Source organism: Myxine glutinosa, chromosome 9, assembly GCF_964187855.1.
Source record: "Myxine glutinosa chromosome 9, kmMyxGlut1.1, whole genome shotgun sequence".
Classification (NCBI taxonomy): Eukaryota; Metazoa; Chordata; class Myxini; order Myxiniformes; family Myxinidae; genus Myxine; species Myxine glutinosa.
The window spans coordinates 50,540,739-50,556,865 of NC_136269.1; the positions used below are offsets into that span (position 1 = coordinate 50,540,739).

The following is a 16,127-nucleotide window of genomic DNA, read 5'->3' on the forward strand; positions in this document are numbered from 1 at the left end:
TGTGTTCTGTACCGTCCCCCAAACAGTGATGACTCCATCTACATTTCACTGTCTGACAACATGGACCAACTTCTATCCACTCATCCCAACTCTCTCTTCCTCATATGTGGTGACTTCAATTGTCATCATGCCACCTGGTTGGGTGTGGGTTCCTCTCTCACCAGTCATGGCACCTCAGCAAAGGACTTCTGTGACTCACTGGGATTGACACAATCTGTCAATTTCCCGACCCGGATCTCAGCCAATGGAGTATCTTCTCTTCTAGACTTGGTTATGACCAACTTCCCTGCTAATGTCTGCTGCTCTTCTTCTGCTCCAATCGGTTCTTCTGATCATGTGCTTGTCAAAGTGGACATCTCTCTGGCCATTCTCAGAGAGCCTCCTCAGCGTCGACGAGTCTGGCATTTCACTCAGGCCGACTGGGACGGTCTTCAAGCAGCCATCAATCGTCTGGATTGGTCTCCCATCTCCACTGCCTCTGACATCAATTCTTCCTGGGAATTCTTCCAAAGCAAACTGATCTCTCTCATGCACAGATTTATCCCATCTCGCCTTCAGTTGTCTTACCCTTCCTCCCGTCCATGGTACACTGAATCTTGTGGTGAGGCAGTTGCCCTGAAACAACTTGCCTTTGCCTCTTGGAAGGCTAATCCAACTGAAGGAAATCTCAGTTCCTTCCACCAAGCTCGGAACAAGTGTGTGTCTACCCTCAGGAGTGCCAGGAAGCACTATCTCTCCTCACTCAAGAATGAACTCTCAAACCTGTCTCCTTCCTCCAAATCCTGGTGGCGTCTGGTCAAATCCGTTTCTGGTGTTTGTTCCCCCTCCATCCCCTCCCTTACCTCAAATGGCCACACAGTTGACATCGCACGTGACAAAGCCGAATGCCTCAACTCTGTGTTTGCCTCAAAATCCTTAGTCCCAAACCCATCTCTCTCTGTTCCCACCTTTCCCAGTCGAACCAAACTGCTCCTGGACTCTGTGACCTTCTCTCCTGACAAGGTGGAGGAGTTTTTGTCAAACCTCGACTCTGATTCTGCAACTGGACCAGATGGCATCAGCCCACGGGTCCTAAAATCCTGCTCTGCCGCTCTATCTCACCCTCTCTCTGTTCTTTTCACCCTATCTTTTGCTCAAGGTCATCTGCCAGCATCCTGGAAATCAGCAAACATTACCGCTTTACACAAAAAAGGTGCAAAAACAGATCCTTGCAACTACAGACCAATCAGCCTGCTCCCAATTATCAGCAAAGTCATGGAATCCATCATTGCTTCGGATATGAAATCTTTCCTCTTCTCCAATGGCTTGATCTCTGATCATCAATTTGGTTTCAGACCAGGTCACTCTACTCTGGACATGCTGCTTCTGCTGTCTCAACAATGGATGGAGGTCCTCAATGCCAAACAGGAAATCAGAGCTGTCTCCCTTGACATATCACGTGCCTTCGATACGGTCTGGCACCCAGCTCTGCTCACCAAACTCTCCTCCTATGGTATCCATGGAAATCTCCATGCATGGCTTGCGGACTTCCTCTCTGGTCGTAGTCAACGTGTGGCCCTGAATGGATTTCTCTCATCTCCCCTTCCCGTTCAGGCTGGAGTTCCCCAAGGCAGTGTGCTGGGCCCTGTGCTTTTTCTGGTCTTTATCAATGATCTCTCCGACTCTCTGGAAAATCCTCTGTATCTCTTTGCTGATGACTCCACTCTCTACCGCTCCATTCCTCTTCCCTCAGATCGGCAGTCTGCAGCCTCCTCACTCTCTGAAGACCTGGACAAAATCACAGACTGGTCAAACATGTGGAACATGTCTTTCAATCCTGACAAATCTCACACTCTTACTATGTCTCTCCGAAAAGATCGACTGGACAACCCTCCCATCTACTTTCTCAACAATCCTCTCCATGAAGTTCTGTCGCTCAAGCTTTTGGGTCTCACCATCTGCCATGATCTTTCTTGGGAAAACCACATTTCCAAGCTGGCCTCCAAAGCCAGTCGCCGACTGGGCATCCTCCGTCGTGCGAAGTCCTTCCTAGGCACACCTGAGCTCCTCACCACATACAAGGCTTTCATCCGCAGCTCAATGGAATACTGTTCTCCCCTATGGGCTGGTGCTCCTGCCTCACACCTGGCTCGGCTTCACGCTGTTGAATCCAAAGCTTTCAGAATCATTGGAATCTCCCGCGATGAAGCTATCTCTGAGGGCCTTTCACTCACTCACCGCAGGCAGGTAGGTGGTCTTTCTGTCTTCTACCGACTCCTCTCCGGCCTTGCTCCCCCAGCTCTCTCTGTGCTCTGTCCCCCAAATATTCCTACAGGTCGCACAAGATCTGCCTGCAACCCTCTTATGGTTAAACTGCCAAAATCAAGACTCTCTGCTCACCTTCACTCCTTCATTCCTCTTTTCTCCCGCCTCTGGAACAAACTCCCTCATTCTCTTCAATCCCACTCCTCCCTCCAGGTCTTTAAAACAGCTGTTCACCACCATCTCTTATCTTCCCCCTTCCAAATTCTTGATCTTTTCTACCCCCACTAATTCACCCCAGATCCACCTTGTTTGAAATTCCAACTTCTTTCCTGGAAGTCTTGGCAGTGTCCATATGTTTTATACCTCTCCCACCCCCCCCCCCTTCCCATGCCTTCCCCCCAAAGCCCTCTCCCTCCCACAGTTCTCTCGATGTCTCCATGTCTCTCGGTCCCTGCTCTCAAATGTTGTGTTTGTGTCCTTCCCCCTCTCTCCCCATCTTGTCTACCGCTCCCGATGTTGTTTGTTTTGTGTGTCTGTTTGTCTTTCTGTGTGATTAATGTTCGCTCTTTCACGAGCCTCGATCTTGTATACAAAAAAAGAAAAAGAAAAAAAAAGTCCAGCCAAAATCATTGTTCAATGATGTCATTGATGCACGAGTGCTTTTCCTCAATAAGGAAGTATCAAAAGCACCAGAGGATATTTTGAAGAAGCTGGCTGCATACGGCAATGATGTCTGTCCCAACCTGGCAACTGCAGTCCGAATTTTGATCACTCTGGCAATCTCTATTGCATCCTGTGAGGGAAGCTTCTCAAAAATGAAAATGATCAAAACCTACCTGCGGAGCACAATGGCCCCAGACAAGCTCAGCAGCTTGGTTCTGATGTCGGTGGAGTCAGACTTATTGGATAAAATTGATATCAATGATGTGATAGATGATTTTGCTGCAAAGAAAGCACGACGGGAGGCAATATGAAGATGAACTGATATACTCATTGTAACTCTTTGCTGTTATGTGGTTTTCCAAAAAAAGTGTACAACTGATGTTTTTTACTTGTGTTATTATTTGATTTTGTCCTGTTTTGGTGGCATGAGGAAGCTACCGTATTTTCAAATTTTCAGTTCAAATTGAAATTCAAATAAAAAAGATTTATTGTTGCAATTTTTTCCATTTTTCCTCAAACCTCACCAAACGTTGGAGTCAAGCCCCCGGGGCCCCCAAATCTCTAGCTACGCCTCTGACGCCAGGTGGGGTTGACCAGGCAGGTCGGCAAAATGAGTACCAGGCAACTGGTTATAGAGAGGCATTGCATCAGCGGCAGATGTGCCCACAGAAATGATGCAACCAGCAGCCGGGCGGCGGAACACGACCCACCCACCACCTTCCTCTCCACCAATGGTTTTCCCAATGCAGGTTCAAAATCATTATTAAACCTGGCACAATAATGAAACTGAAATAGGCCCAATTACCATATAATCACCTGAGGTTGACCGTTTTTGATAGATCTTTAATATAGCAAAATTAAAGTTAAACACCAATTTTGATCGAAACACCATGCAATGGCTAGAAGGTAATTTATTTATGTAAATTATGATTAAAATGGCGGCTTTAATCTTTTTGACCATGATAATGCAGGGAGGTAACTTGAACAAACTTGAGAGAGATATATATATATATAGAGAGAATGATACAAAACATGCCATGACATCAACTCCCCAGAAAATAGTTCAACAAAAAATGAACAATTTAGATTCAACAATTCACTGCTGCAACTTATGATCTAAGCAGAAAAACATTTTAAAACACAAAATAAGAAATCCTAGCCATATCCCACTGAGTACGCACATTTCCATTGAGAATGAGCAATTTCATTTAAAAATTGAATGACAGAAAGTCACAAACAACTGAAAAATAAATTTGCACTCCTCATTAATAAATATAACGGCAAAATAACAGGGTGCAGATTCTGTGTTGTAGCAGCTCTAGACTCTCATTCCTCTTTTGTGACAAAAATACAAAGGGTAAAATCTATGTTCTTTCTCAAAATCTCTTTATATGGGGTGAGGCCGACTGGAAGTGACCTGCTGCTCTGCTCTCTCCACAACACTCCTCCACCGCACTCGATCACCAGACATCTCTCTCCACTCTCCACGACCACCTCGATCTTTCTGACATCACTCTTCACACAATCCTCCATCTCAACCAAGGCCTACACCTTTCAACACATCTGCTCTCTGTGGAAATCCATCTTCCTCCGTCCGCACCAGGAGCCGTACCCATTTCAGCCAGCTCTTTACCAATGTTCCCATCAAGCTCGTCTGCATACCGATCTCCTGCCTCAGTTCGTCCATCCTCCTTGTATCCACCCTCTTCACTCCTGCAATCCTCCTGATCCATGCAGCCTTTGCCGTTGCTGCTCCGTCAGTGCCACTGGTTATACCATCATTACACACGACATCAAGACTTTCGCTTTCAACTTCGTCAATATCATTATGTTCACCATCAAACCCTCTCTCCACTTTCCTCTTTGTGTTTGATCCATGTAAAATCGAAACTGCCCTCTTGAAAACCTTTCAAATCTCAATTGAAAGTTAATTAAACAAATGCAAGTTGTATTTCCTAGTGGTCATGTAAAACAGGTGGCCACATCATCAAGGTTATTGAACATCGCAAAATAGATCAGGCCATAAACAGGACAGCATCACCGAGTTTGCACAAAGACTTCTAACACACACCAAGGCCACCAATATGTGAACATAAAACTGTTACAACATTTTATAAGACACCAGAGCATGGTGATGTAAATGTAAATAAACTAGATCAACGTTATTGTGTTGTCAATATGCCTCCGCATAGTCCCACAAAGGGTAGATGCCATCACTCTGCATATGTATGGGTAGGGGAATACGTTTGTGAAGTTTCGTGTTGATCGGATAAGGTTCGTTTTTCTATCGAAGATGGCTGCCAAACCACGTGACCTATGACATCATCATTTTCAAACTATATGCAACAGTGCTGTTAGATGATATTTGTAAATTTTCGCATCGATAGGGTGAGCGGTTTCAGAGATATAATTATTTAATATTTTCCTTCAATCCAATATGGCTGCCAATCCATGTGACCCATGATGTCATAAATTTAACATTTCAATACAAATGGGTCATAGATCATGTGCATGCAATTTCAGATTTTTAGGATAAGGAATTCAATGAAAACATTTTTGGCTGGTATACCACATCACCTATGATGTCATCATTATCAAGCTTTTGTTCCCCATTGGGAGTACTTGACAATGTGCCGTTTCAAATTTTTCCATTCAGCGGTTTCTGAGAAATCTTTTTATTATTATTTCCTTTTAATCCAAGATGGCTGCCATATCACGTGACCTATGATGTCACAATTATCATAAAAACATTCTGCATGGGTGTCACTCCTACCCTGAAAGTTTCGTCTCAATCGGACATATGGTTGCTGAGAAAAACGAGGTTTAGCCCGTATGGACGGACAACCGGAAAACAAAGGCATAAAAAGTCACATTAACAATACTAGCAACGGTACCCGCCCTATGGGCGGGGCTCCAATTGGGAAGCCCAAATGAAAAGGAAAAATATGAGAAATTGAAGGTTTTTTTATTTTAAACGATTCATATAAACATCCGTTGAATCATATCACATGCAAATCATCAAAATCTAAACAGTATCTTTAGAATTTCAATAAAAGCCACATCACTGTTCATATCGGTAAATATTATTCCATCGTGTTTCAAATCGTGATGTCGTATGTACTCCCGATACGTGTCCCAAATTCCCGATACGTGTAACTGTACCAAATCAACAGTTAAAAGGATTTTGAGCCGATAGCTGTTACGGCCTTGGCAAGATCGATGGAGACAGCGATCTGTTAGCGTATTCACCGCCCAAATAGCTCTGTGGAATTCTCTCATGTAGGGATTAAACGTTACGGTTGTTACGGCCTTGGGAAGATCGATGGAGACAGCGTTTATTATACTTTAAATGAAGGACACTGTCTCCAGCCCCAGTCCCCATCACGGATGGGGCTCAGCGGTTTACCCGAGCCTGACGGCGAAGGGCAAGGTACACGCTGGCCCGTCCAGTGTAGCGCACGTGCGGCCCCGGACATCGAAGGGCATTAAACGTTCATTAAACATTAAACGTTCATTAAAGGATTACGAAACGAAAAACATTACGAAATTACGTTCACACCGTCACGTCAAACACTACCGTGAACACATACATCGTCACAATGGACGTTATGCGAACGTGAATGTTATGCGGGAGTCCAAACCTGAGAATACTAGAGACTAAAGCTGAAATTGGAAAAACTAAAACTATTTTACTCCTGGAGATCCCAGGATTACCCACACAAAATATCGTTGCGATCGGTTCAGCCGTTTTTGCGGTACCTTCGAACAGACGGACAGACATTTGGTGAATTATAGTAAGATCACTTGATCTATACTGTAAGAGAGATGTTTGCCTGTGTGTGTATGTGTGTGCCACCATTTTTCTCAGATGGCCGAATGAATCTTCGGCAAACTTAGAGGTTCATCAGAGAGAGAGAGAGAGAGAGAGAGAGAGAGAGAGAGAGAGAGAGAGAGAGAGAGAGAGAGAGAGTGCAAAAAAATCTGAAATTTTTGAAAAAAAAGTTGGATTTTTTTTTTTAATAATAGCTACAGTGCCTAAGGCCTAAGCCTTTGTAGCTGTGTGAAAGGTAATATTACATTATCCTCAACCCCATTCTTTAGTGGGTGTAGGGAAGTGTTATCGGCCCCCACAAAAAAAGAAAAAAAGATTTCTTCAAAATGCCAATAGGATTAGAAGAACACCGGGCAACGCTAGCAAGGGCTTGTAGTTGTGTGTGCAGAGTTGTCCTGGTGTGGGGCGAGTGGGGGGTTGCTCAGCTTTCTGTCAGGGGGACGCTTTACACAAGTGAACAAATCAAAAAATGCACACCGGAAGTTTTCAGAAAGAAAGGCATAAATGATAGGATTCATACACGAGTTTCCATACACAAGGCAATGTGAGCCGATGCGCATGAAGAAAGAGGCCGGAGTGATTGGGAATGAGCCAAACTCCACCCAGAGGCTGATGATGTGGTGGGGTAGCCAAGACAAGCAAAACACCGAGACGACTGTCAACACAGTCTGTGTGGTCTGTGAAAGGCAAGAGAATGAAAACAGCAATTTCGTTTTCAGTAACATGTCCATTACATCATCAGATATTTGTTGTAATCTTTCTATATGGCCTTGATTAACTGTGGATTGAATATCCAGGTGTATATTCTGTCCTCAGTGATCTCTTGAAACTTGATGGAAAAGTTGAAATGTAAGGGGTTCCAGAGAAAACGCCATTATTTGACATTTACTAGCAGATTACCAGTAGGGCGATTGCTTTACGCCTCCATCCCCCTTCCCCCTTCCCCAACAGTGACACACACACACACACACACACACACACACACACACACACACACACACACACACACACACACACACACACACAATTAGATTTTCACTGCGAGTAAACTTACATATGCAATTCTGACAACTCAACAAAAAAAGCTTCAGTCTCCCCCTCCCAATCTGTCCAATATTTACTCTCTCCCCCACCCTCAACCCCAAGCCCTCCCCATTCCCTGCCAACCCGAATGCACAAATCCCATCCCCACACTCGAGCTTACAATTCCCACCCTCCCCACCAAAGGTTATCAACCTTCCCTCCCCCAAAGCCTCAACCTTTCCCTTCCAAAGTTATAAGGTTGATTCTAAAGTTCAAAAGAGTAATTCTTAAGGGTTGTAAATGGTGATTCTAAAGTTCAAAAGAGTAATTCTTAAGGGTTGTAAATGGTGATTCTAAAGTTCAAAAGAGTAATTCTTAAGGGTTGTAAAGGGTGCTTCCAAAGTTCAAAAGAGTAATTCTTAAGGGTTGCAAAGGGTGATTCTAAAGTTCTAAAGAGTAATTGTTAAGGGTTATAAAGGATGCTTCCAAAGTTATAAGGTTGATTCTAAAGTTCTAAAGGGTGATTCTAAAGTTCTAAAGGGTAATTCTAAAGTTCTAAAGGGTGATTCTAAAGTTCTAAAGGATGATTCTAAAGTTCTAAAGGGTGATTCTAAAGGGTGATTCTAAAGTTCAAAAGAGTAATTGTTAAGGGTTGTAAAGGGTGCCTCCAAAGTTATAAGGTTGATTCTAAAGTTCTAAAGGGTGATTCTAAAGTTCTAAAGGGTGATTCTAAAGTTCTAAAGGGTGATTCTAAAGTTCTAAAGGGTGATTCTAAAGTTCTAAAGGGTGATTCTAAAGTTCAAAAGAGTAATTCTTAAGGGTTGTAAATGGTGATTCTAAAGTTCAAAAGAGTAATTCTTAAGGGTTGTAAATGGTGATTCTAAAGTTCTAAAGAGTAATTGTTAAGGGTTGTAAAGGATGCTTCCAAAGTTATAAGGTTGATTCTGAAGTTCTAAAGGGTGATTCTAAAGTTCAAAAGACTAATTCTTAAGGGTTGTAATTGGTGGTTCTAAATTTTGAAAGACTAATTCTTAAGGGTTGTAAATGGTACATTCTAAAGTTCGAAAGACTAATTCTTAAGGGTTGTAAATGGTACATTCTAAAGTTCAAAAGAGTAATTCTTAAGGGTTGTAAATGGTACATTCTAAAGTTCAAAAGAGTAATTCTTAATGGTTGTAAATGGTACATTCTAAAGTTTGAAAGACTAATTTTTAACGGTTGTAAATGGTGATTCTCAAGTTCAAAAGAGTAATTCTTAAGGGTTGTAAATGGTACATTCTAAAGTTCAAAAGAGTAATTGTTAAGGGTTGTAAAGGGTGATTCCAAAGTTATAAGGTTGATTCTAAAGTTCTAAAGGGTGATTCTAAAGTTCTAAAGGGTGATTCTAAAGTTCTAAAGGGTAACTCTAAAGAATTCCTGAAATTCCATACACAAGGCAATGATGACTTGTCTCCTGCGTTGAGACATGATCAACGAATCCAAGATGGCTGCCATCTTGGATTCGTTGCAAGACATGTGTGTCTCCAGACCGAGTTGTTCTGCAACTTCAAAATGCCATATGGGGCCGTTCCCCTCGAGGTGTTCGCGGCACGCGTGCAGGGAGCTCGTTGGCGTCTGTGGCCCCGGGAGGGACCGTCCTCGCAAGCGCTGTTATCAGGCAGCAGAGCGCAGGGCACAGGGAGAGTTCGTGCTATTTCTCGATCACACCTCTCTATGACAGAGGGAGCTTAACACGGAGGAGATCGTTCGGTGGCAGCGGGCAAGTGCGAGACCGTTCAGAGAGCGAGTTCGTTCACACACCTCTCAGACAGAAGGTCTGACTATCGACACAACTCTCTGACCAGCTCTGGCTATCGACACAACACTCTTACCAGCTCTCCTGGGGTGGGGGCCCGGGCAGGGTCTTATAGCCCCTCCCAGAGTCCCACCAGAATATTCCAAGCCCTTCCCCCGGCTGCCGTTGTTAGCCACTCCCCTTGAGCCTTCATTGTCTGCCTGCCGCTTACCGGCCACTCCCCTGCAGCTCCTCCTTCGGGCCTGCCAGACTTGTTCTAGGCCCTAGCACATGGCATTCTAGCCCAATTGAGGCCTACTCTTACTGACCTGCTCAACGCATACTAACACACAAACACAGAAAAGGAGACTATGCTTACATTTAATAGGAGATAACTGTACTAAGCGAGGCTACATGTTGTGGTGCAACTAACTAAGAAGAGAGGGGGGGGGGGGGGGTTATCTTTATTCTCACAACCACAACAATATATATATATATATATATATATATATATATATATATATATATATATATATATATATATATATATATATATATATATATTGTTACGGACCGCGGATAAGATGTTAATTTGCCGAGCGGATGGCGCCGCGGCCCGAACCGTTTTTACAATGACGAGACCCGATTCTGAACGTTGGCCAAATCGTGCCACAGATATTCAATGAGGAAAAGACAAAGACGACGCGGATGTGAAGAAGAAGAAGACAAAAAGGGTTTGAAATACGAATATGATTTATTTTTATTTACAGGACCAAAGAAACCAAGGAAGAAGGAAAGATAATAAAATAATGACAGAAGGAATCAAGGAGACACAGTGAAATGCTAGCTTATCCACACAGGCTTAAATTATACCCTGGACAGAACAAACAAAAGACGGACTCACACGAATGGGGAAATTGCAGGCAGGAATGGAAGGACTGGAAGGAGAGGAACGCTCTGCTCGAACCGGAGCACGGTCGGCCCGGCAGTCAGCAGCCGCCGCCCTTCCTCGATCGGCACGTCCAGCCTCCGCCGTCAACGCCCTTCCTCGATCGTGCGGGCTGCCGCGATACGTGCACCCTGGCGGAGTCAAAGCTGCTGGTGGAGCCAAACTACTGGTGGAGCCAAACTGCTGGTGGAGCCAAACTGCTGGTGGAGCCAAACTGCTGGTGGAGCCAAACTGCTGGTGGAGCCAAACTGCTGGTGGAGCGCAACTCTTTCTTGGCACTTGTCTCTTTTATGCAACCCTCCTTCGACTCCTTCTCATCACTCTCTTCAAAGGCTTCCGTGTGTGCTTTTTATAACCCCGCCGGCGTTCAAGCCGCCGGCCTCCAGGACACGCCCATCGGTGAGCTCGCCTCAGCCCTGATTGGTCGGCACGGGCCCTCTGGCTCCACCCTTGATGACGATGGGCGGGCACGCCCAGGATTCAGCAGCTCCTCCCCCTTCTTCTCCAAGCCTACCTCGTGGCTAATGGAGTCGCGGTGAATGCAGTTGGCAATTAAGGCTTTATTAATTGAAAATGAAAGGGGATCTATCTATTTGAATTCGGTGCAATGGAGTGTCAATTAATGGAAGACACGGCCTTAACCTACATAGAATAAGGAAATAAACTACCAACAAGGAGGAAATCTATTATTGGCTACGTGGGTGCTTGTGAAATAACTACGGGCACGAACTTTGACTTTTATACAACAACAAATGGAGGAAGGAGGGTCCACAATAAAACAATAAAAAAACACAATCCTCATATCCACAACACTACACCCTCCTCCTCTTAGGCACGTCCTGGGCCTCTTACCTTTACTTTTAGTGTGGCACGTAGGTGTAGTTCCCTCTACATTTAACCTGACCCTGAGTGTGACAGTTTTAAAACATAAATAAATATGTCCCGCTGCTCCATTGCACCCTGCCTAACAGATTCACGCCCACAGCTAACCGAATTGCGGAATGGTCTTCAAAATATACATTTACGGTGGGGGCGCATTATTTACAATGACTCTACTTTATTTACAAAACGCAACCCAGGACCTGTGATCGTTCTTTTGGGGGGGGGGGGGGGGGGAGTCTGCTCTGCATCGACGCACCATGAAGCACCCAAAAATGCACCAATACACCCTCAAGCACCAATCGGTGCACAGTCATCACTGTTCAATAAAAATAAAAACAACAAACCCTGGTGCTGGTCTTCGGTCTCTTCGGCTCCCTCTGCTGGCCATGTTATCTTCCTGATGTTGTCATCTTCTTTGCTGGCGGCCTATTTGGACTAATAAAAGCAAGCACAAAACGTGTCCATTGTTATTTATTTATGGCCCACAGGGCCGACTAGTGTGGTTCACCTGTGGGGCATCGGTGCTCTGTGGCCAAGGTCCGCCAGCAAGATCTCGGGCCTTCATGGCCGGTTCCAGCAGAGGGGCCATGCCCCAACCCATGGGGTCCATAAGTGGTGCTCAGCCACAGACATGTGGTCCATAAGGTGGTGCATCGATGCAGACAGCTGTGGTTGCGAGAGTTTCGGGCGCCCAATGGCGGACTCACGCACGCTCCCCTCGGCGCCCAGTGGCGCACAGTCCTCGTGTGGGAGACAAGGGGGGGGAAAAAGACGGATGAGCGAGGGGTAAGGTCTCAAGGGTACACATCAATAAAGGGAATGCAAGGCGAGGTGCGTATGAAGACGGAGCGGAGAAAAGCTCGTCCCTACCGTACGCCACCCCCCCTGTCACCGACTCTACCCTTGCCCTTACCCCATATTTACAACATCTACACATTTACAAATTCGTCACTACTGTCACGTCTTCCCCATATCTCCTACACCAAATTTGTCCCCCACAATCCCTCTAACCAAAAATTTGCCATCACCCAATTCATCATCAATCCTCATAAGGAGGTAGAGATGGAACATCAGCACAATGTCACACCCACGTCATGATGCGTCTCACATTCCAAACATTTGCATCAAAATAATAAAAACCACCTGGCATGGTGTGGAGGTACGTCATCTCAGGCGAGTGTATGCAGATGGTATGAGGAGATCTCCATCCTAACTATCCTCTAATTGACATTAACACACTTTACACTACCCGGGGTCTTTCCCTGCCAAACCATTGGCCATCTTACTCTATGCGGTTTTAAGAACCAAATTCCCATTGACCAAACTGTGGTGCTTCATCAATTTGGGGTCTCACTCCCCCGATTCATCTCCCTGTGCCCTTGCACAATTTCCGGGCTGGGTCGTGCAGCTCTCCCAGCAGGTCTACCCACCTGCACACCTCCACCACTGTAGTTGCCACCCGAGCTTACCTAGCTCCTCACCCTAACCTATCTAACTGGGGAAGGCCCCTCCTGGCTCTGTCACCCCTCGGTGCCCTCTGGCACTGGGCGACCCGGGTCCGTCCTCCGGATCCTCGGGCCCCATCCACAACAACTCTACCGGCTCCCAGAGCCCAACTGCGGCCTCACCTGGCCGACATCCTCACAGTGGTGGAGTGCCCATACAACTACACACACTAACAGGCCACACGCCCAGCCATTTCCACAACACTAATGCACCCATTCAATCACCATTCTTCCACCACGCACCACAGATGCCAATATCCAACCACAATTTACCTATCCCCTCTACCTAACACTTAAACTACCCTCCCCGGGTATTCGTGATGGGGTCCATCCTCCTTTCCCCCATCCACACCTTCGCACCATCCACTCCACTCCACAGTTTCCACCATACTCACTCCACGACCATCCATTCCAATACTCCATATACTCCAGACCATTTATTCCATACACCTGTTCTCCATTCACCTGTAGTTGCACACCTGTGCAATCACACCTGGTGCCACCTGCACCCTCCTGCCTTCCTGGACCATTTGGTCAACACAACACGCAATCACCACTACTCAGTCATACACTGCTCCATACACCTGTTCAGTTGCACACCTGTGCAATCCCAATACAACTCACAATCACAATCATTTACTCATACCCTGCTCAATACACTTTCGATCTTCACACACACGGCATCATCTCATCTAACTACTCCCCTCTGAAACTCGTGCTTCCCAGTCGTCCCTTACTTTATTGCGCTCCCTCATCATTATAATCCAAACGAATCTACCTGCGTCCCCACTACAGGTATCATTGTCACTACCTAACCTTAGCGTTACCTATTGTCACTCTCTAGGTCCCTACACACTATATCCTAACCCTCCCGGGCTAGTTTTCACTGCCAAACCCCATAAATCTATTGCTCCTTTTCCCCCCGCTGTGAGAGATGGCAGAGTTGCCATCCCATCACATCGGGTATCTCTCACTATAAATTTTGCTCACCAAATTTCAGCCAATTAAAAATTTGCCAATCACTACTAATCATCTGCCAATCACTCTGCCAATCCTTGCCAATCATCAAATTTTGTTTTTCAAATTTCGGGTCCAAAACACTATCCTCATCACATGTCTATTCACTTCAGCCTCTCGGTGCGCCAATTCATTTCCAAAGCCCGGCTTCGCAAAGCCGAGCAATGAATGCGGGTGGTTTGGTGCCGGCGGCTGGATGCGTCTGGCACTCGGTGCAGGGAAGGACGCTTACCCGGGCCGAGATCCCATGCACCATCTCGGCACGGAGCTGTCCAATGGCCCGATCTCGCCCTGCCGGAACGCCTCAACAAAAAGGGGTCGCCATGACGACCCTTCTTACCGAGCCGCCCGTTCCGCCTAGCGGAGCACGCACGCGGCCGTTCAGAGCGCGGCCCGGCGTGGATCCCGCACGGCGGTTCTTTCGAAACCGCCGCGGTCACGATCCCCTCTGGTCCCCGTGGCACACGAAGCCCGGCACGCACCGAAGGCCCGCTTCGGCTATAAGTTGCTCTAACCGCTAACCCGGTTAGCGTCGATGCTCCACTCACATGCTTACACCCCGCAGCCCATTCCTTGCTCATACATCCAGCCGTTCCCATGCTCCTCGTCATTGCACCTTCTCTTACACACCCAGGTACACTCATTCCGCTCACAGACTTGGTCACACACCTGACCACCGCACACCTTTGCACACACTCGTCATTCGCACACCTCATCAACACACCTCTTCGCGCCCCCTCCTCAGTCACCTCCTCTGTGACAATCACAGGTGTGCTCTCACTTGCACACCCAACCACGTGCCTCACTACCAACTCCAGTGTGCATGCCCATACGCGCTCTACCATTCCAGGTGTGCATCCTTCCATTCCAGGTGTACATCCTCTCTCACCTGCCACAACCAACTCACGCTCCGTGTCACTCTCAATACTTTCACCACCACTCTCGGTCACGCATTCACCCTTACTCTTGACAGCGCACTCTTTCCTCATGCACCCGTCCGTTACACACCTTTCTCGCGCATCCTCTTGCGCACACTCTCCCGTTACATGCTCCGTAACACTCACCACAGGCGTGCATTCTCCCGTTACATCCCTTGTAACACTCCCCATCCCGCGCTTCCATGTGCCCCCCCGCACACGCGCTACGACCAACTCACTCTCGACAGCACACTCACTCCTCGGCACGCACTTTTTCCTCACACACCCCATAGTCGGACATTCTCGCACACCTCCTCTGTCCATACACCCCGTACCTGTCGCACACTTCACCAGCGGCCTCTCACGAACACCCGGGTCCAAACCAACCCCCAAGCCGACTGAAGCTTCCCTCACACCATATACATTTCCGCGTATATCGCCACTCACCTCGGCACCTCGTCTCTGCACCTCCTTCGCCACCTGCAAACTCTTTATTTGGTTAGCAAGCACGCCATCATGATTTGAGCACCGACCTTGGACATATTCCATCACCTCCTCCCTTATCTCCCTCTTAGTTTCCCTCCGTCTCTTCTTAATTTCACTCACCCCCTCTTCCACTTCCTCTAACTTTTGCTTCACCTCTTTTATTTCCCGGTGCGTCTCCTCAATTTCGTCCTCTAACGCCACCTTGACCGTTTCTATTTGCGTCCTCACCTCCCGGTCCTTCGTCTCCATTGCCTCCGTCACCTCGTCCAACCTCGTTGTCAGTCCCTCACGTACCATCTGACATTCCCTCTTCGTCGCTATCAAGTCATTTTTGAGTTCTTTTTGTGTCGCCTTTAACCCTCCCAGTACCGCAGTGTTCTTTTGTACCTGCTCCACTAACTCCGTCTGTCCCACCGTCAGCTGTTCCACCTCCTGCGTCATGGCCTCTATGCCACCTTGTAACCTAGCCGTATTATTCCTCACCTCTTTCTCCATACGCTTCTCACCTCGCTTTACCTCCTCGCGTACCCCCGAGACCTCCTCGCTTACACCTCGTCTTATTTCCTCTCCCATTTATCCCATCTCTTTGGTAGATGCCACCCTCATCTGTTCCAACTCATCCCTCTGGGCATCCAATTTGGTTTCGAACCCGATTTTCACCTCCTCTATCTGGTTCCCCATCCGTTTGATTTCCCGGGCGGATTGCTCCCCTATCTCCCGCAATTTGCCTTCCATCCTATCTTCTAGCCCCGTTAACCCATTCTTTTCCTCTTTTATCCCGTTGTCTAACCCCTCAATTTTATTGTCTAAACCCTCAAATTTATTGTCTAAACCC

General features: G+C 46.7%; 1 protein-coding gene across 1 annotated transcript in view; it reads right to left on the reverse strand.

The window, feature by feature from the left end:
• Nucleotides 1–7,098: 7,098 nt before the first annotated feature.
• Nucleotides 7,099–16,127, reverse strand: part of GALR1 (galanin receptor 1) — a 22,420-nt gene continuing 13,391 nt past the window's right edge. The window contains exon 3 of the mRNA XM_068129707.2: nt 7,099–7,416. Coding sequence (XP_067985808.2) covers nt 7,099–7,416 — 318 coding nt within the window. The remainder of the gene's footprint in view (nt 7,417–16,127) is intronic.